Below are 20,726 nucleotides of genomic sequence, written 5' to 3'. Positions count from 1 at the left end.
AAGAAAAAGAGAAGGAGGGGAGAAAAGCAGTGTAGCAAAATCTCTGCCAGAAAACACAGTAAATTCTAGCTTGTTAGCAGCCCAGTTCCAAATTATTTTTAAAAAACAAATCCTAACAGTCATGTAGTTACAGCTTCTGAGGGAAGCTCTAAGCCCAAGGCTGGTGTCCCAGAAACACACACACATGCACACACACACACACACATACACACAAAGAAACCTAACCAGTCTTCTGACAGGAATCTGAAAGCAAAATCTCCGAGGCAGCAGCAATGCCCCAGAGGAGGAGAGGGCTGCAGCTTGCAGTAATCTGTAAATGATTGCGGGTAAAGTCTGGAGGCTTCAGGCTTGATCTGTGTTTGTTCCAAAAGAAAGCCAAGGAGGACGGTGTTAATAAAGAGAGATTTAACGGAGAGCTGTGCTTGGAATAAAGTGGGCTACAAAAAGGTCAAATTTGATCAGTTGGAGCAGATTACAAGGGCTTTAAACGGTGGTGTGGAGAAATGAGCCAGGGCTGGGAAGGAATATAGCACAAGATTGATTTGGGGGGTGGAGAAAAGCCAGGACAAGTGCTTATCAATCCTAGAAGTAAGAAGAGCCGTGCTGGGCGCCCCATGGCTCTGGCCTGAGCCAAGAAGCAGGCTGGCTGGTTTCTCCCCCTGCAACCACCCCTTCTCCCCTCCTCTCGGATTGGATTCGCCTTCAGCTGCCTCTTAGACAATGGTTTCCTTAATCTCTGACTTGGATCCACTCAAAGACTGGAAAGTTTTAAGGTAGGCCTGCTTTCTTTCTCTCCCATCGCCGTTGCAGTTCAGGGCCAAGTTCCTCCCCACCCCACCCCAACTAAGGAGCGCTGGATGAGAAGCGAAATGCCTGTGGTGGCTTTCAATGACCACCAGATCTGTGTGGAGGAACACTCCTTTTCCTCAGGGCCACAACCCCAGCAGTTGTGCAAAGCGAGGCGTGAGAAGTCCTCAGTCTCACTCTGAAAGGGGAATGCAGTGCATTTTAATGAGCGTGTGCGCAGTCTTACTGAAATGATTTCTGACACCAGCTCAGTCCCAGGAACCTGTTCTCATATTTATTATTGTGTTTCATGGGGCCCTGACAAGATGAGAGGGGATGCAGCAAACTTTTTGGGACTTCAGATTAAAAAAAAAAAAAAAAAGCAAACTATTTCCAGAAAGCATTATTTATTCCTGCTCTTCTTTTTACAATCTGTGGAAATATGTTCCTCCTAGGTCCTCTCCTTCTCCCCAGGTCAAATTTGGAAAAGCTAGAAAAACTCAGCTGACCTTAATACTGAATGAGTAGAGCTTATAAAATGAGGTCTTTCTCTGAATGCTCCTAAAAATGTGAACTCTGATCTTGGCATCTCTCAGTGGCCCAGGAAAATTAAAACCAAGGAGCTCAATGTGGCAACAGTCATGTATGTATTCCCTCCACCTGAGTCTCAGCCTACGCTTTTTGCAGAGTTCACAATGAATTCAAAGGTTTAGCATAACACCAAATGGTATTTCCCAGGAAAAAAGCACTCATGACAAGTTTTAATATATAAAAAAGTAAAATTAAGGGATTTTTATCAAAAGTGATTCTATAAAATATCAAATTGTTCTAAATATCTACCCCAAAACATGGTTCCATTGGAACTAAATATAGAATTAGAAGTATGTGTGTTTCTGGGATCTCTTTTTCCTGACATTTATCTTGAACTAGAGGCCCAGTTCACAAATTTGTGCACAGTTGTAGTCTGTGGGTACAGACTGGGGGTAGCCTGCAGAGATTGGACCCCAGCTTGAACATCCAGCCTCGCAGCCCCACCTGGAACCCTGCCTTGGCCTGGCCCCACCCTCTCACCTGTTCCACCATCCCACCTGTGGGGCGATCAATCCAGGCCGGGTGCTCCACCTGGCTCCCTTAGCACCTGGGAGCTGGGCAGCAGCTCTACCCCCTGCCACTGATGGTCGCTGTCTGTGGGGCAATCAGCGGGGCAATTGGGCCCCCGCTTGCACCCGCCTTGGCCTGGTGCCACCCGCTCACCTGCTCCACCATCCCATCACAGTTCTGCTTTCATCCGGGCCCATTGGGGCTGGCAGAGCCTCCACTGTTGCCCGCTGCCAGTGCCACCTTGCTGATACCTGCCATGTTCTGTGTCAACCCCTAGTGGTTAGCACATGTCATAGCAAGAGGTCAAACTCCCAGTCTCCCGGTCAAAGACCACCTGAGGGGACAATTTGCATATTAGGCTTTTATTATATAGGATTACTTAGCTATAACTTATTTCCCTCTCATTAAGTCTGCCTTTTTGTTTGTTTACTGTTTTTTTAAGCAACAATATTATACAAAAGAGCAAATAGAAAAGATAATACCCAATATCCATCTTAATGATTTTCTTGCTTTCTAGAACTCTTTTTGTACTAGTATATGTGTTGTAGATCATATTGTATGTGCTATTTTATAATCTGCTTAGTTTTTCCAGATAAATATCAAACATATTTTCGTGTTTCTGTTTACCATTCATAACCATGATTTTAATGGCTAAATAAAGCACCATAATGTTGGTGTACATTATTTACTAAATTATCATTTATTGAAAATTTTGATTGGCTCCAGTCCTTGATTTGTATTAACAACAACACAGTGAACATCTTTATGCATATAGATTTTTTGCTTTCATTAAATAATTCCAAGGATTTCTAGGTGGAAAGGCACAGTTTTCTGGGTCTGCCAGTGATGTGTTTTTTTTTCTGTTTATAGATTTAAATTTTATTTGTAACTGAGAGATGGTAAAGTACTTCTACAAATGTTCTTACAATGCTGCTTTAGAATGAATTTCATTCTCTTTTCCTTTAACTGGATTACTAGTCTATTTCTAAAATTAAAATATTTCTTAACAATGCTTTTTAAAAATCATTTTTGGTAATTACCTTATTAATATTATTGCACAAGTAGATGAGGTTGGCCCTAGCTCTAAGAATGTGTGGGACAGCCCTAACTCGTTTGGCTCAGTGGATAGAGAGTCGGCCTGTGGACTGAAGGGTCGCAAATTCAATTCCAGTCAAGGGCATGTACCTTGGTTGCGGGCACATCCTCATTAGGGGGTGTGCAGGAGGCAGCTGATCGATGTTTCTCTCTCATCAATGTTTCTAACTCTCTATCCCTCTCCCTTCCTCTCTGTAAAAAAAAAAATCTATAAAATATATTTTAAAAAAATTTGTGGGACAATACAACTTTTGATGATGCAGCCCTTAAAAGTCCTTTTTGGATGATGATCCCAATTCTTAACCCATTTAAATATCAGTCATAATGTTGCCTTTTCCCTAATGTGTCCCTAACATAAGTGAAATTTACTTTATGGCTATAGTAAGTAAAGCTTCCCAAACTTGGATTGGCAAGACCTGGCAAAGATATAAATTTTTGCATCGACCACTTTGGGTATGCCAGGCTCATTGTCTTCACCTCTTCTTGGCAAGCACAATTTTATCATCCTTTTAACTGTGTGTAATGCTTTCCAGAAGTAAAGGGGATAGTATTTATGAATTGCATTTTATATTCCTTAATTGTTTACAATGAGGAATTTTGTTTGGCTAACTCTGATTCATTGAACCAGTCAGTCACTGACAATGAGTCTCTGTCATCATATGTGAGAGAATCAAAGATATAACATGGCCTTATAAATGGGACAACTAGCCGGAGAATGAAGATGTGTGTGCTGATGCCATACAGGGTTGTATGTGATATGACTTACATCAATAAAATGCTTTAGACATCCCAGAGGGGAGAGACCCCATTCCGGTCAGGAAAAGGAGCAGTGTTACTGCCCTTGTCTGATTAATAAATGAGCAGAATGCTTAATTTATGACAGTGGAAAGGTTTCAAATCTGGAATGTTTTCCGATGTTGCCTCCAGGTATGCAGCCTGGAATTCTGCCAAACCTGTTGCTCTTGAAAAGTGATCGCAAGGAACAACTTTTTAAATCTGCTGACACTATAATTTAGTGTTTTAAGATATGATCTGCTGCTGGGCTACAAGTTCAGGTCATAAACCTTTCTCAGGAACTGTATATGTCATTCTAGGTATATTTTGTCAAATGGAAAAATCAAGGCAGTGAGTCATGCTCTTGGCTGTTTTAATGTAATGTCTATGTTAAGGGGCAGTAAAGAAATCTAACTTCCATCTGAAAACATGCCAATAATTTTCAACAGTAAGACTCCCCTCTTGACCATTGAGAAAGGACAAACACAAAAGTTTCACTCAAAGAAAACATTCAAAATCAGCTAAATCAATAAAAAGTATTCTTAGTGCACAGAAGAAATAGGAAATGACAATTTAGTAGACCTCAGATTAAAAGAATTAAGAAATAAAACACCCTGGCAATATGATTAATACAAGATTGAATGTTTATGGGTATTACTTGAGGGGAAAATAGTTGACAGTGAGGGAGAGTTAACAGGGGGTGAACCTCTGAATTCCTAGGCTTTGCTATATGCTTCCAGCCCCTGCATCATCTCACTGGAAGAGTCTAGAAAACCCCAAATCTAGTTTAACTCTACCATTTAGAGATGAAGGCATTGAGCATAGACTAGATGAGGTCACAGAATTCATTAACGGAACAAATTGTGCTACACCCTTCTCTTGAACTCCATCATGTTGGCTGAGGGATTTTATTCACCTTCTCTTCCCTTCCCATCTCTCCTCCCGCCATTTAAGACAGCTCAACCCAGGCTCCTCTGAGTTCCCAGACTTCTCAGCACAGCCAATGGTATGTCTTAAAGATGACTTGAGCTCAACAGGCTGTGAACTATATATACAATCTCCCCCAAGACCTGATTCCTTTCTGGTGCTCACAAGCTAGAGTCACACAGCTATCCAGCCAGGTACTCAAATTGGAAAGCTAGGCATCCTCCATGAGCCCCCACGTTCTCACTTAATTACATCCACACTGTCACCATCTCCTGTTGATTTCAACTCCTAAACATCTACAGGCTCTTCCCTTTTCTCCATCTTTCCTTGCTATCATCTTGTTCAGAACTCCGTACGACTTCCTAACACATCTCCCTGCTTCAGTTCTTGCTCTCACAGTCTATTTTCCACACAAGAGGAATGAAAAAAAACTTCAAAAGACATAAATCATATGGTGTGGCTTTTCTATTTAAAAGCCTCCCATTACTATTCAAATAAAAGCCAGTACCCTTATTCTAACCTGCAAGACTCCATCTGACTTAGCCCTGACTATCTCTCCAGCCATATCTCCTCCCTCTCCCCACAGACCACGTTGCTCCAGCCACTTTGGTCTTCTGTCCCTTCCTCAGACAAGTCAAGGTTATGTTGGACGTAGGATATTTTCACAAGCTACTCCCCTCCCTACCTGGAAATCTTTGCTATTGGCAGGGCAGGATGCTGCTTGTCATACAAATCGTAGCTCAGATGTCACCTCCTCAATGAAGTCGTCCCAGACCCCACAATTAAAGTCATTCAAAAGCCTCTCTCTAGCATATCTCCCTGATAGGTTGAACCATATACAATTGCCAATATTCAACCATTTTTGACCTATTTAAAAAAAAAACACCTCAATCTCACATGATTTAATTAATATTCTCCTCACAGCACTTACCAGTACCTACTGTTTTCACATGTACTTATTTATTATCTCTCTGTCTCATTAGAGTATATGGTTTGTGTGGTTAATTGGATATACCCAGTACCTAAAATATTTCCTGGAACATAACAGATAATGAATGAGTGAGTGAATGAATGAAGTGCTCACTATTTGTCTCTCTCATCAACTTTACCTTCCCTAAGGCCAGAGGCTTTGCCTATTTTGTTCACACTCTAATGCCAGTATTTACTGCAGTAGTGGTGTTATGTTATGTGTAATGAATGAATGAATGAATGAATAACTCACTTCTAACTCCCAACTTACTATTTCTATCTCCAAGTCCTCATTTTCATTCCAATAAGTAAAGTGTCTGAATTTGATAACATGGAAAAATTTTAAATTGTCTGATAGACATCTATTATTCAAGCAGAATTCATTCCTTCTACACAAGAGAATGATCTAGATTGGGATCATTCTTCTATAAAGGCAAGATAGTAAATACTTAGTTTTTGGTGGCCACAGAATTTCTATTGCAAAGATTCACCTAGTCTGCCCATTAAAGTGAAAGTAGCCACAATATGTAAGTAACTAGGCTTAGGTGCAACTCAATAAAACTTTATTTACAAAAATAGGCAGTGGGCTGGATGTGGCCCATGTGCCACTGTCTACCACTCATCTATATATTATCTAGGCTAAAGATCTGACCAACGAGAAAATAGAAGTGTTTTTTGATGTATAATTGGAAAGAAGTTTTCGATTTCACATGACTAAGTACATTTCATAAATTTGCCTTGTCATTGGGGAAAAAGATTTTAAAGATCTTGGTAACATTTCAAAGCTCAAACATGTTTTAGGTCATGAATATTTAATCTCCCAAAGATGATTATGGCCTGGAGAAAATGTACAGCTTACTATATCCCTGAAATTTTTGGATGAGCCTTCATGCTGTATAACAAAACGCACTTTGCTCTCTTCCCTTTCTGAGTGCGCAAGAAACTCCCATTTAATGAGAACAGCACATGGTGATTGAGAAAATAGACCAGACCCTGACATGGTTGGCCTTCTTTCTTTGTTTTTCATTGCTTTCTCTAGCTCATTTAGGGGACATGCCTGATAAATCTCCCAAGATAAATTCCAAATTCACAGAGGAAAGCGTGCTGTGTACTTTTGAATAAATGCCATGTGTAGAGACTCTTCAGCTCACATTGCATGACAACTTGGAGATATTTGGAGTAAGGAGAGGTTATGTGGAAGCTCTGTTGGTATCCACGGAGGGAAGGCTGCATTCTGAAGTTCAGGTGTTAGTCTTCCTAGAGGATGAGATAATAATTATAAATGCCCTCTATATGCCAGGTATTATGCTAAGTGCTTTATATTTTTAATATGTCATTTAATCTTTGCAACAACCCTATGAAGTAGGTGATCCATTTTGTCACAATGTGAACTTGGTCTTTACTGAGCCAGAGCACTTAAAAATGATGCTATATACTGTTCTGACATAGCACCTTTCCTTGGTACATTGGAAACTTGACAACACATGTTGCCTTAACTATGCCTCAGGTAGGAAAATTTTGCACCACATTATTCTTCCTTTTCCCACAGGAAAGTCTGAAGAATCATGACCTACTTAGCACAGGGTATTTAAAAAAACAACAACAACAACAAAAAAACTTTGGAAGAGCAGGGGGAATTAGACTATGAGAATATAGAGAAGATTCTATAATAATTCTCTAGGTAGACTGAATTACAGTATATGTTTATGAAAGTGAATACAAGATCTGGGTCTCTTAAATAATTTATTATATTATAGAATAATCTATTTTTCACAAAGCATAAGTAATGTAGCACATGATATAACCAATAATGACAAAGATTATTATAAAATCACATAAAAATGCCATTGCATTTTCATCTCGTTCTAAAAAAAAAAAAAAAAAAAAATGCCCTCATGAGTTATTTCTGCTTCATTGACACAAATAATCAGTAGAAAAATATTCACTTGACAATTACTTTTCCCCTTTCTGACTGGGTCTATTTCCCTAGTTGATTGAACAAGCACAGTATCAAGGACAATATCACCAAATTCAGATCATTTGAATTCTCTGTTAAAAGAAACACAATAAGAAATTCCTCATGTTATCAGTAAATAGCTCCCAAAGGTCATAGACCACAGTGAAGCTATTTTCCCAAAACAGAGGAGAACCACCTAACACTTTTATTCCACCATTTGGGAATTAAAAAAAAAAATCAGAATGTGCCACTTGCTTCCCTACACTCTCCAACTATGTACTCAGGCTCAAAGTCCAAGAACACTAGAATCATATGCTATAGATAGTGTGTGCTGTAGGAGAGGACTCTGTGTGCACATTTTCTGTCTGTTCTCATGCAGAATCTCTTTGTTTACCTGCACTCTGTATTTTAATGCAACAGGAAGAGGTACATCAAGAGCTCAACTAATCCACTCTCCTTTCTTCAATTCTATTTTTAAAAAATCTCTACTCCCCACACCACTAGTTTTTCATGAAGACATGGACTGTCTTTTTTATCACTGTGTCTCCAGCAGTGTCTAGTCCTGATCCAGGTTTGTTACTTCCTAATTTAAGCTGAGAACTTTCCACTAAACCTTCCTTGCTGCTATCCCACCTTCCAAAAGAGAGATGTCCTTCCCCTGAATGCTTAGAGCTCTGAATCTAAACCTGAGATCTCCAAATGCAAGTGCATATTTTCTCCTTTGTAATATATAGATAGATAGATAGATAGATAGATAGATAGATAGATAGATAGATACAGATGTAGATATAGATATATATGCCGGGGTCCAACCCCAGCAGGTCCAGGGGTCCCCAAAGGTGTAGACGGAGTCGGCGAAGAAGGAAGGACACGGAGACAGTGTTCAGTTGATCAGCAGCCTAGCCAGGATCTCCAGCCAGGATCTCCAGCCAAGTTCTGGTCTGGATCTCCAGCGAAGTTCTGCTGTTTATTGTTTTGTTACATCCGTATTTATACCAGTTGATTTTAATCCTGTCAATTTCTATTACAAAGGTTAGGGCGTTTCTTATCTCCATTCCAGGGAGTAAAGATTATGTAGCTTAAGCATGATTGTTTGTAGTGATTAACTACCCGCCTGGCACTTAGTTAAGGAGTTTCATCCCCTCCCTGACTTCAGGGAAAAATTCCTACCTGGGGAAACAACCTTTCTAGGAGAGGCATCCCCTCCCTGACTTCAGGGAAAAATTCCTACCTGGGGAAACAACCTTTCTAGGAGAGGTGACCTTGGTTAAAACACACAGCGCTAAGGGGAGCAAACATATTAAGAACAGTATGCTATATACACCAGGTCCCTTGAAACATATGCTGTGCAGATGTTTCTATCCTGCAGCGACTGTGTCAAGCAGCAAGGATGGACCGGCTTCTGGCATATATAGATACAAATATATAGATACAAATATAGATATAGGTATAAGTATAAATATATAGCTATAGATATAGATATCCTATATAATAAAAGAGTAATATGCAAATCAACTGAACAGCAAAATGAGTGGTCGCTATGACTCTCACTGATCACCAGGGGGCGGGCAGACAATGCAAGAGCTGTCCTCTGGTGGTCAGTGCTCTCCCACATGGGGAGTGACACTTAGCCAGAAGCCTGGCTGATGGCTGGCAAAAGCAGCAGCAGTAGTGGGAGCCTCTCCCACCTCTGCAGCAGCGCTAAAGATGTCAACTGCCATCTTAGGCCTGCTGTCAGTCAGACATCTCCCGAGGGCTCTGAGACTGCAAAAGGGCGCCGGCTGGGCTGAAGGACACCCTCCCCTCCCAGCCCCCCGCGGAGTGCACGAATGTCGTGCACTGGGCCTCTAGTAGATATACATCTTTGTTCCATTAGTATGCTGTAAACTCTCTGAAGATAGATAAGGTCCATATCCAATTCATCATTGTGTCCACTTGCATCCTTCATATCACTAGACACTGCATTTTGCCCAGCCAGTACTTGAATGGACATCAGTACATTCCTCATTATAAGATGAGAGATTGAACCAGATTATATATCTAAGGAGCTCCATTCATAAAATTATACGATCAGTGAGATAGAACAAAGAAGCATTCTCCCACAGTCCTGAGTCCCACCTCTGAGCCATACCATGAAACCTTTGCCCATACTGTAGAGTTTTTCTGGAAGCCAAGCAATTCTCTTTATATTGATCCTCATTTTCCTTCAAAGATCTTTTATTCCAAATCTTTCTGTAGAATTGATAGGCTGAACTATAAACCTGTTTTCAGATGTTTTATCTCTGAGCTAGGGCTATAATGTAAATCAGCTGTTGCAGGGATGCGTTCTGCTGTCACCTACTGACATTAGCAGTCATGTGACTATCCCTATGGGCTGAGTATTACAGTCTAACCAGATTGCAGGTGTTATCCTTAACCATGGCTTTGGAATTATATTTTGTTTTTCATGGCACTAGTTTTTCATTCTTATAGAGACACAAATACCTAAGCCAGAAAGAATTGTTAAAGGCCCATGGAAACCACAATGTTATATATTTTATCATGTTTCCTGGTGGATAAGTGAAAGATTTTGTAAACTGGAAAATTGTTGTCCTCATTTAAGTTTGGCATTTATAAATGGAGCCTCATGCTTCTTCTGAGCCTTGGCAAATGACTTCCCACCATCATTATCTTCATTATTGACCATAACAGCCATTAATAAATGTCCAAAAGCTGGAATACTCTTCCCTTCTTCTCCATGAAAACACATGTTTAAAAGGTTTGTTCTAACCTGAGCTCCTCGGTGTAACTTTGCCTAACAATCCTATTCAAATTGGCCACTTGCCTCCTTGTAACTTCCTCAACACTTAGTTATCACTCTCCAGAGATGTAGCTGAAGTAACTATTTGAAATGTGGATTTTTTTCATATATAATTAATATATGACGTTATCTTAGTTTCAGGTATACAACATAATGATTCAATATTTATATATCTTGGGAAATGAGCACCACAATAAATCCAGTTAACATCCATTACCACATAATTACAAATTTGTTTTCTTGTGATGAGAATGTTTAAAAGAAGGAATTCTTACCATTTGCAATAGCATGGATGGAACTGGAGAGCATTATGCTAAGTGAAATAAGCCAGTCAATGAAAGAAAAATACCACATGATCTCACTCATTTATGGATAATTAAGACCATTATAAACTGATGAACAAAAATAGATACAGAGGCAGAGCAGCATAGAACAGACTGTCAAACTATAGCAGATAGGCTAGGGAGGGTTGGGGGCGGGGGTAAGAGATCAGCCGAAGGACTTGTATGCATGCATATAAGCATAACCAATGGACACAAGACACTGGGGGGTGTGGGAGGCTAGGGGAAGGTCAAGGGGAGAAAAAAAAAGGGGGACAAATATAATACTCTTTGGAATACTTTAAGCAATAAAACAATTAAAAATAAAATTAAATTAAATTTTAAAAAAAGAATGTTTAAAACTTACTCCTAGCAACTTTCAAATATACAACATGGTATCATTAACTATAGTCACCATGCTGTACACATCCCCAGGACTTACTCATTTTATAATGAAAAGTTTATACCTTTTGACCCCCTTTACCCATTTCAAACCCCCATCTCTGGCTACCACTAACTAGTCTGTTCTCTATATCCATGAACCTAAAAGCTCAATTTGTTTTTTATGTTGTTTTTAGATTCAACATATAAATGAGATAATATAGTATTTTCCTTTTTCTGTCTGACTTATTTAATTTGGCATAATGCCTTCAAGTTCCATCTATGTTGTTGCAAATGGCAAGAATTAATTCTTTTTTATGGCTAAATGATATTCTACTGTGTATTTAAACCACATCTTCTTTGTCCATTTATCTATCGATGGATACTTATGTTGTCTTCATATCTTGACAATCTATACTAATAAAAAGGTAATATGCTAATTAGACCAGATCGACCAGATATCTTCCAGACATCCACCATCCTTCTGGACAAAGCCAGAGTGGTGGGGGCCAAGGCAGAGGTGGTTAGGGGAAATCAGGCCAGCAGGGAAGAGCACTTAGGGGAAATCAGGCTGGCAGGGAAGCAAGCAGTTAGGGGCGTGATCAGGCTGGTGGGTGAGCAAGCAGTTAGGGGCAAGGTCAGGTCAGCAGGGGAGCAGTTAGGGGCATCAGGCCGGCAGGCAGAGGCAATTAGGGGCCAGCAGTCCTGGGTTGCGAAAGGGATGTCCGAGGGGCCCCGGATTGGAAAGGGTGCAGGCCAGGCTAAGGGACACCCCCCCGCCACCCCCGTGCACGAATTTCATACACTGGGCCTCTAGTTGTAAATAATGCTGCAATAAACATGGGGGTGCAAATACTGTTTTGAGTTAGTGTTGTCATTATTTTCATTATTTTGGTTATATACCCAGAGCATATTACTGAGTTATATATATAATGGGTCTATTTTTAATTTTTTGAGGAACCTCCATACCGTTTTCCATGGCTGCACCAATTTTCAATCCCACCAGTAATGCTCAAGAGTTCCATTTTATCCATATCCTTACCAACACTTGTTTTTCTTTCTGATAATGGACATTCTAACAAGTGTGAGGTGTTATCTCATTGTGGTTTTGATTTGTATTTTCCTAATGGCTGGTGATGGTGAGCCCTTCTTTATGTACCTGCTGGCTATCTGTATCTTCTTTGGAGAAATGTCTATTCAAATTATCTGCCCATTTTTATTTTTAAAAAATATATTTTTATTTATTTCAGAGAGGAAGGGAAAGGGAGAAAGAGACAGAAACATCAATGATGACAGAGAATCATTGATCAGCTGCCTCCTACACCTCCCCCCACATACACACACACACTGGGAATTGAGCCCACAACTTAGTTATGTACCCTGCCTGGGAATAGAACTGTGAACTCCTGGTTCATAGGTTGATGATCAACCACTGAGCCACACCAGATGGGCTAATCTGCCCATTTTTAAATTGGATTATTTGTTGGTTCTTTTTGTTTGTTTTTTGTATTGGGTTGAGTTCTTTATATATTTTGGATATATATTATTATTATATATATATGATTTTCAAATACTTTCTGCCATTGGTCAGTACCCTTTTCATCTCGTTGATAGTTTCCTTTGTAGTACAAAATGGAATGTGTTTTTTATTTACTTATATATTTCTTTGGATTACAGAGTAACTTCCATGAAAGCAGAAACCACATGAGAATGCCACTCTGGTAGAGTGTTTATGAAATATGCACATTTGCAAAACATAAAAAAATATAATTCTTTTACACAGAGATGGAAAAAGTAAGATTGGGTACTATTAAATGATTAAATGGCATTTTGCTTAGGAATCAAAGAATATTTGGGTCCTGAGGTAGACCCCTCATGTACAAATTTCCAGGGGGACTAAGGATAGAGGGACCAAGATGGGGCCCATCAGTTTCTTAACTGAGGATTCTGAAAAACATTTGTTGAAAATAGTTAGCCAGCCTTCTCCACAGTTTTGCCAAACCCTGACTTTCATGGCCTGAGAAAAACAATGGCAAATTGAGAAGTAGTAGTGTATAATTAAATGTGCATTTGTTCAAAACGCCAATATATATAAATTGAACGAGTTGGCCTGGGCTATTAGGACACCCATTTTCTCCTTACTAATCTAGATGGTCCCAAATGATTTCTGCTCCGTTTTACACTGAAACCTCAGTCTATTAGTTAGGAATGTTTCAGTTGTATGTAACCAAACATTGAATATTTCAGGTCCATTTTACAGTGATCTGAACCAAGGGTTGGCAAATTTTCTCTATGAAGGACCAGTTAGTAAATATGTTTGGCTTTGCTGACAAACCATATGGTCTCTGTCACAACTACTTAACTCTGCCATTGATAGCACAAAAGCAGCCAGAGGCAATATATAAATTAATGGGCAAGATGGGATTCCAATAAAATTCTACTTAAAAAAACAGGCAGAGGTCTGGATTTGGCCCACAGGCCACTTTGCTGACTACTAGGTTAGCCAGTGAACCATATATGCTCCATTGAGATTTAGACCTTTCAGAGCCAAACAGCCAGGTCAGCAAGAGGGAAATTAGAACAGAGAAATCAGCAGAGAAAATGTTCCCTATGTGTTATGTACTGATCTGACCTGAACTGCACTGGGCTTTAGCCCCTGGGAAGAAGAGAGTGTACAAAGAGTGAGGGGGGAGAGTTGGACTTTCTGTGACCCAGGATCACCTTTCACTTCGGCTATATGGAGGCAAGAGCACACTGCCTTTTAAGGAAGAGCCAACACTTGTAACCCATCTGACCTTGACAATGACCTGGAATCTCATCAAGGCATATCAGGAACTCATCCCACTGGGAGAGGGGACAGATTTTGAAAAGAGGGAGGGAAGAAAACAGGATCCTTGAAAAACCTGGCCTAAGGGGATTATAGGAGTTGTGGAAGGAAGGCAGCTGGGATAATTTATTGTCCAATGCCCTGGAGGGCCAAAAAATGACTTCTGAGGAAATAAAACTTGACTCTCCATGCCTTTGGTCTGTATCCACAATTGCTGTCTTCATTACCACAAAATCAACCTCTTCTTTAGGATGTGGTTAGGCATTTTATTATTAAACAAAAAGGAAGCTCATTCCAGGATTGAATGCTAGATTGAAAACATGCATGATCATAACAAGCAAAGATATTTGCATCTCATAAAAGCCTCCTTTTCTGTTTATAACAGGTACCTCTTTGCCCCCATGGTGATGGGTCATTCATCATAATCACCACAGAACAAAAATGGAATTTTTTATTTTTTATTTTTTATTTTTTTTTTTAAAAAAAATGGAATTTTTAAAGATATGTAGGATTACCAACTGCCCCTGGCCAAATGAAGTAACATGGCATTTCCAACTTCCTTGTACTTTAGAAGGTTCTTCAGAGAGATCTATCATTTATAAGCTTCCTATGAATTTAAACCAACATAATTTGACATCAGGGAACTTACATTTTAAGACTTACTTCTAGTGTAGAGAGGGGAGGGCGGGGAGCAGAAGGATGCAGGGATCAGAAGCTTGATGAGGCCTCCTCTGTCCCCATAGGTTCTACCTTGAAGGACTGAGTCAGGAATACTCAGGTGTGAGCCAAGTTCCTGTGTGTGTGTGTGTGTGTGTGTGTGTGTGTGTGTGTGTGTGTGTGTGTGAGAGAGAGAGAGAGAGAGAAAGAGAGAGAGAGAGAGAGCACACAAGTTTGAGAGCTTTCTCTACTCTTGAATCTTAATCAATTACCACTTTACAATAAATTACCCTTAAATTACTAGATCAAAAGAGTCAGTGTTCTTTATCAAAGAACTAGAATTATATAAAAAAGGACTTTAAGAAAATCCCTGAAGAGGGAAGTGGTTTGAGGCAGAATTTCTTTCTTAAAGACATTAATTTCATGACATCATCCTCCCAAATGGCAAAAACCCTCTTGAGCACCTGCCCTGGCTCAGATGCCACTCAGGTCCCCTCCTGACTGTGGCCTTTGTCCTCCTCCTCCTCCTCCCCCTCCCCCTCCTCCTCCCCCTCCCCCTCCTGGAGCAGGAGGCAGGTTTCAGCTCTGGGCACTGGCATTGTGATGAGGGACAGGTAGTGGCAGAATGGAGCAGTGCTGCATAAGGCATAGTTTTCTCAATATTTCTGTAGGAAAGGAAGGGTCCTCATTTTCCTCATTTTCATCTTCCATCTTCATAAGTGGAGTGAGTGTGTTTGAGGAACACAGCTCTTGAGGACATGGATTTTGTAAAGCCTGTGTCCCCAGCCTGGAGGAGTATTTGCATCACTATCTTCTCATTACCCAAGGCGTTTAAGGCGTTTTTCATTTATTGAATGTATCTTGGGCAGAGCTTTTTTTTTTTTTTTTACAGAGAGGGATAGAGAGTTAGAAACATCGATTAGAGAGAAACATCGATCAGCTGCCTCCTGCACACTCCCTACTGGGGATGTGCCTGCAACTAAGGTACATGCCCTTGACTGGAATCGATCCTGGGACCTTTCAGTCTTCAGGCTGACGCTCTATCCATTGAGCCAAACCAGTAAGGCTTGGGCAGAGCTCTTATAATGGAACTAGTTTGTGATGCTTTTGAAACCTGGTTTTGAGCTCTGTCCACAATCAGGCAGAGCTCTCTAGAGGAGAAAGCTATGTTAAGCTTTACTTCTCTAGTAAATTTTTTTGTTTGTTTGCTGCTATGAAACTGGTTTCCTCCTCTTTGCTTATTCTCTGCAGGTCACCATTCAGTATGTCAGCAACATCACCAGCATGCTCAAACAGCCCATTAGATGGGAGTCAGAGAGAAATATTTTGCATATAAGCTTCCAACATCATCAAAAAAAGTGGAGTAAGAGGATTTGAAGTTCTGAACTCTATTTCATAGCTTGGGTTTTTCTCCCCGGTAATTGGCTTTAAATCCCTTTTGATCAGTATTTCTAACTCTTTTGCCAATGTTTTTTTTCTTTATAAAAACAGTGAATGTTCTTTTAACTTGTGGTCACAGCATCCTCCCCCATAGATCTTTTACTTTCATTGACCCCTGCAACTGTATTTGCTCAGAACTTTAATCTCGCAACCATAAAATAAAAGCTTAAACCACATCTTGAGGCAGTAGGTTTCTGCTTTTGCCATTGGTACACTTGTAGGCTTTTGTTACTGAGAATTCAGATGAGGAAAAAATAAACCTGTCCTAGAAGGTCAGGAAAGATGCCCCAATGTTCCACAAATCTATTGATTCACATTTTGACTTCTCTTTATATGTGATTTAAAAACTAATCGAAGGTAAATTTCATTAATTTTGTGTTATAAGATGATTCTGAAAGCTGCCTCTCTGCTTATGACTTTAAAGAAATCTCTGTTTAAAAAGATATTTGCTGAAAACTTAATCTACCTGATTATAGCAATCAGGATGTTTCAGGTATAGAGAGTGTATTTTGCAAATGCACGGTCTAATTATGATATGCTCTGTGTCCCCTTTTCTTATCATTATTTTTCCCTGCATTATGCACATACTGAATAGCCAAAGAGCTATCTGTAAGGGGAAAATGAATAAGTGGAAAATTAAATGTCCAGCTCAGTAGTGACAAGTCTCTGTACAGATATTGAAAACAAATCATATCTTAAAAACACAGCCCATTCTTCCAAGGGGCCTTGAATAAACAAACTTAGTATTAGTCAAGCTAATCATAAGGTACTAATTTGCTGCCTTGCTTTTCCATTAAAGTCTCCCTAGGTGATTCTATATAACAATTGAGTTTGGTGTATTCCAGATTTTAAGCAATGGATTAAAGTTAAGCAGATATTCTTTTTAAAAGACAGCATGTGACCAGAGTCTGTACTAGAATTTTCAACATGAAAACCTTTGGTATGGAAAAGATAAAAAATGCTAATATGCACTACTCTGACCCTTCCTTAAGAAAGGAAATTGGGAGTTGGAGAAAGAAATTGAAGTCTGTAGGTCAGTTATGTGGTGTCAGCAATTCAGACAGGTGACTTGAAAAGTGGTTCTGGAAGTTTCTAAATGGTACACAACAAGCATGGCAGTCATTGGTGAGGCAGAGATTGGTGAGGAAAATTGATGCTTCTCATGAGTTAGAGCGTGTGGACACATCTGTCTGGCTTTTTTTGTCCTGAATTTTGGGCATGGACACTATTATGTAGTAAAAGAATGTTAATGAACCTGCTCCCTTTTTCAGCATTACTTATCCTAATTTGCTCCTGAAGCCTACTATGTGGAGGGAGAGTGGGCTTCAGAGCAAGATGAACCAGAATTCAGATCCAGCCTGTCACTTAATAGCTCTGAGACCTGAGGCAAGTATTGATCTGAGGTGGCCTACCTTGAAGACGTGCTGTTAACTCACAGGTGATCTTTATAAAACCCCTGGCACACTGTTCTCACTCACTCACTCATTCACTCACTCACTCAATAAACAAGCTAGTAGTGCTGTCAATATTACTTATACATAAAATCAAACACTTCTGATATTCCTGGGGTTTACTTTGGAGTAAATAACATTGTTCTGGCAGCATCTTTTCAGAAACTGTATTTTGAGGCTACCAGGCAAAATGTTAAGAGGTAATCATATGCCATTAGTTTTGTGTCAGTAAACAGTCCTGAGACCTGTAGGTACACATTCAGTGACCCTGACATCTGACCTGCCAGAATGAGATCGCCAAGTTGCAGACACGGGCATAGCGATTCCATGTAGCAGCTACCAAGCAGATCCTGCTTCCCAACCCCTCAAAGCGTATATCTAAAAGAAGGGCTTTCTCACTAGAGATGAGGTTCAGCTTCCAATAAAGACATAACCATAGAAACTACTTACTTGCAGGGACAGATAATAAAAAATCAGTCAGCCTATCTCCTGTAGTCTGAAGAAGGTCCCAACTTTCAGAGCTCCAATAAGCAGCATGACTTTTCCCAGGTGGGGAGTTGAACTTCTGAACTATGGTCTGCTGGGCTTGCTCTGCGTCCATAGGGGTGGCTTGGGGGGGTGGGGGGGGGTGAGTATTTCCTTTGGTAGAGGTGTGTTTGGTTGATATTGGTAATAGCATGCCACCAAGTAGACTAACCAGGAAGGTTCCAGATCAGCAATATGGGAGGAGCCCAGATTGGAGCTAATTGTGGTTGGAGCATTTAACTGGTTGTGTGATCCTTGATAAATCCATGACCTCCCTGAGCTTTTTACTCTTACCTATAAAAAGGAGATAATGCCTATTCTATGTACCACTCCAGGTAATTGGATATTCAAATTATAGTAATATGAAGCATATTCAAAATAACAATTGCTTTGATTTGATTTTAGTTGTATTTTAAATTTTATTTTTAGAATTACATTAACCCTTTTCGGTCCAACCTGGAGGCTGACTCGACAGACCAGGCGCTAGGAGTAGGTCCAATGTCGAGCAATAAGAACATTAAAAAGTTCAACATTCAATCCCATCAATTAATTTGGACCAGGCTGTTTGAATTCCAAAAATAACATTGGACCACAAAGGGTTAAAGGAGAATGTGAAGCCCTAGCTGGTTTTGCTCAGTGGATAGAGCATCAGCCTGTAGCTGTAGGGTCCCAGGTTTGATTCCAGTCAAGGGCACATGCCTGGGTTTCGGGCTTGATCCTCAGTAGGGGACATGCAGGAGGCAGCCGATCAATTATTCTCTCATATTGATGTTTCTGTCTCTCTTTCCCTCTCTGAAATAAATATAAATATATTTTTAAAAAAGGAGAATGTGAAATATTTATGTTTAGCAAAAGGGACTTGAGTAAAATAAGATCAGAAACAGTGCTCTGTGGTAACTGGATATGTAGAAAAAGTGCCAAAATCAGCCTAGCTCAAAAGCTGAAAACTGGATTTTAGCTTGAGCTTAGCATGAAACTGCTTTTGCTGAATCCTAATGGCCAAATCCAGTGGCCTAATTTTAATCCTCATTGTACTTGAACTCTTCAGAAGCATTAACACTTTTGATTCACCCCTTTTTCCTTAAAGCAGTGGTTCTCAACCTTCCTAATGCTGCGACCCTTTAATACAGCTCCTCATGTTGTCGTGACCCCCAACCATAAAATTATTTTCATTGCTACTTCATAACTATAATTTCATTGCTACTTCATAACTGTAAATATCTGATATGCAGGATGTATTTTCATTGTTACAAATTGAACATAATTAAAGCATAGTGATTAATCACAAAAACGATATGTAATTATATATGTGTTTTTGGATGGTCTTAGGCAACCCCTGTGAAAGGGTCGTTCAACTCACAAAGGGGTCTCGACCCACAGGTTGAGAACCACTGCCTTAAAGAGTTCCCTGTCTTGGCTAAGAGATTACCTTCCTTCAGTCTCTCTTCTATGATCATTATTTCTTCCTCTCCTTCACAAGCTGCTCCTCTATATATCTAGGCTTTATCTTTGACTTTATTTTCTTTCATTCACCATGATGTCAATCAGCTCTCCAAGAGGCTGAATGGAATTTGCAGAAGTGTTTTGTTTTGCTGCTAGGATGTTTTGTTTTAATCTGATTCTGCATACCTTACAGCAGAGCACACATTCTCCAGTTCACACCTACAGCCACTTGCCTCCTACTTCATTATTTCACATGCACCTTTTCTGGGTGGTCCCTGGAGGCATTTGAGCTTGCAATTTTTCTCTGTACCTGCCCTCTTAGCACTGCAAAGTTTCAAGTACATGTGCACAATGACTCCCAGTTTCAACTTCTCTCTGAAAAGTATTTTGCATATTCCACCACCTACCTGGGTATTCTATGGAGATCTGAAAATAAAATCTAACCATGTCCCAAACTGAATTCATCTGCCCAACTTTTCACATTGTCCAGCTCTCTTCTCTACTTTGATCAACAACTTTATTCATCTCCTTGTTCTTCCTCATTAGAAACCATGGACTTGTTCATTTAGCCTGTGTTTTTACTCAAGCATTTATTGAGTGCTTAGTATGTACCAGGCTATGTGTTAGAGAATTCAGTGGTGATCATAAAGACCTGGCCTCTGCATCATGGCATTTACCATTGTTAGGGTCACTGAAGGAGGAATACATGAGGTCAAAGTGGTGAGGGATCATGGATTTATTAGATCATCTGCAAACCAGATGGGCCGAGCCCCAAAATGGCATCAGCACCCAAAGATGGGGGGTCAGAGTTGTTTTAAAGGACATTGGCATTTTTCTGGGTGGAGAATTCTCTGTGCAGGTCCAGATCCTGGGAAGGTCCAGAGGGGAAAGATAATGATCTTAGCAAGTGGAATGTTGTCTAAGCCAGTGGTTGGCAAACTCATTAGTCAACAGAGCCAAATATCAACAGTACAACAATTGAAATTTCTTTTGAGAGCCAAATTTTTTAAACTTAAACTATCTAGGTAGGTACATTGTTATTAACTTAATTAGGGTACTCCTAAGGCTTAGGAAGAGCCACACTCAAGGGGCCAAAGAGCCGCATGTGGCTCGCGATTTGCAGTTTGCTGACCGCAGGACTCTAAGCAAAAGGGAATGTCCATTGTGAAGTGGCCTAAAGGTCAGTTGCCAGGTGATGGATATTGATTTAATTATTTTATCAAACCTGACAATCATCTAGTCAGAAACAAAAACATTTATGAGATAATATAAA

The 20,726-nt window shown here is 40.0% G+C and overlaps 1 protein-coding gene across 4 annotated transcripts in view; it reads left to right on the top strand.

The window, feature by feature from the left end:
- Positions 1-20,726, top strand: part of CELF2 (CUGBP Elav-like family member 2) — a 559,234-nt gene that overhangs the window by 1,267 nt on the left and 537,241 nt on the right. The window contains exon 1 of one of the 4 annotated variants that reach the window (XM_036341307.1): positions 272-773. The exons of the other annotated variants lie outside the window; for them this stretch is intronic. Coding sequence (XP_036197200.1) covers positions 721-773 — 53 coding nt within the window. The 5' untranslated portion in view covers positions 272-720. Of the gene's footprint in view, positions 1-271; positions 774-20,726 lie in introns of those variants that run through there. 4 annotated transcript variants of the gene reach the window in all.

The sequence above is a fragment of the Myotis myotis genome, unplaced genomic scaffold, assembly GCF_014108235.1.
Source record: "Myotis myotis isolate mMyoMyo1 unplaced genomic scaffold, mMyoMyo1.p scaffold_m19_p_1, whole genome shotgun sequence".
NCBI lineage: Eukaryota > Metazoa > Chordata > Mammalia > Chiroptera > Vespertilionidae > Myotis > Myotis myotis.
Note: the sequence above shows the minus strand (reverse complement) of the source record. Positions and strands in the feature narration are given on the sequence as shown.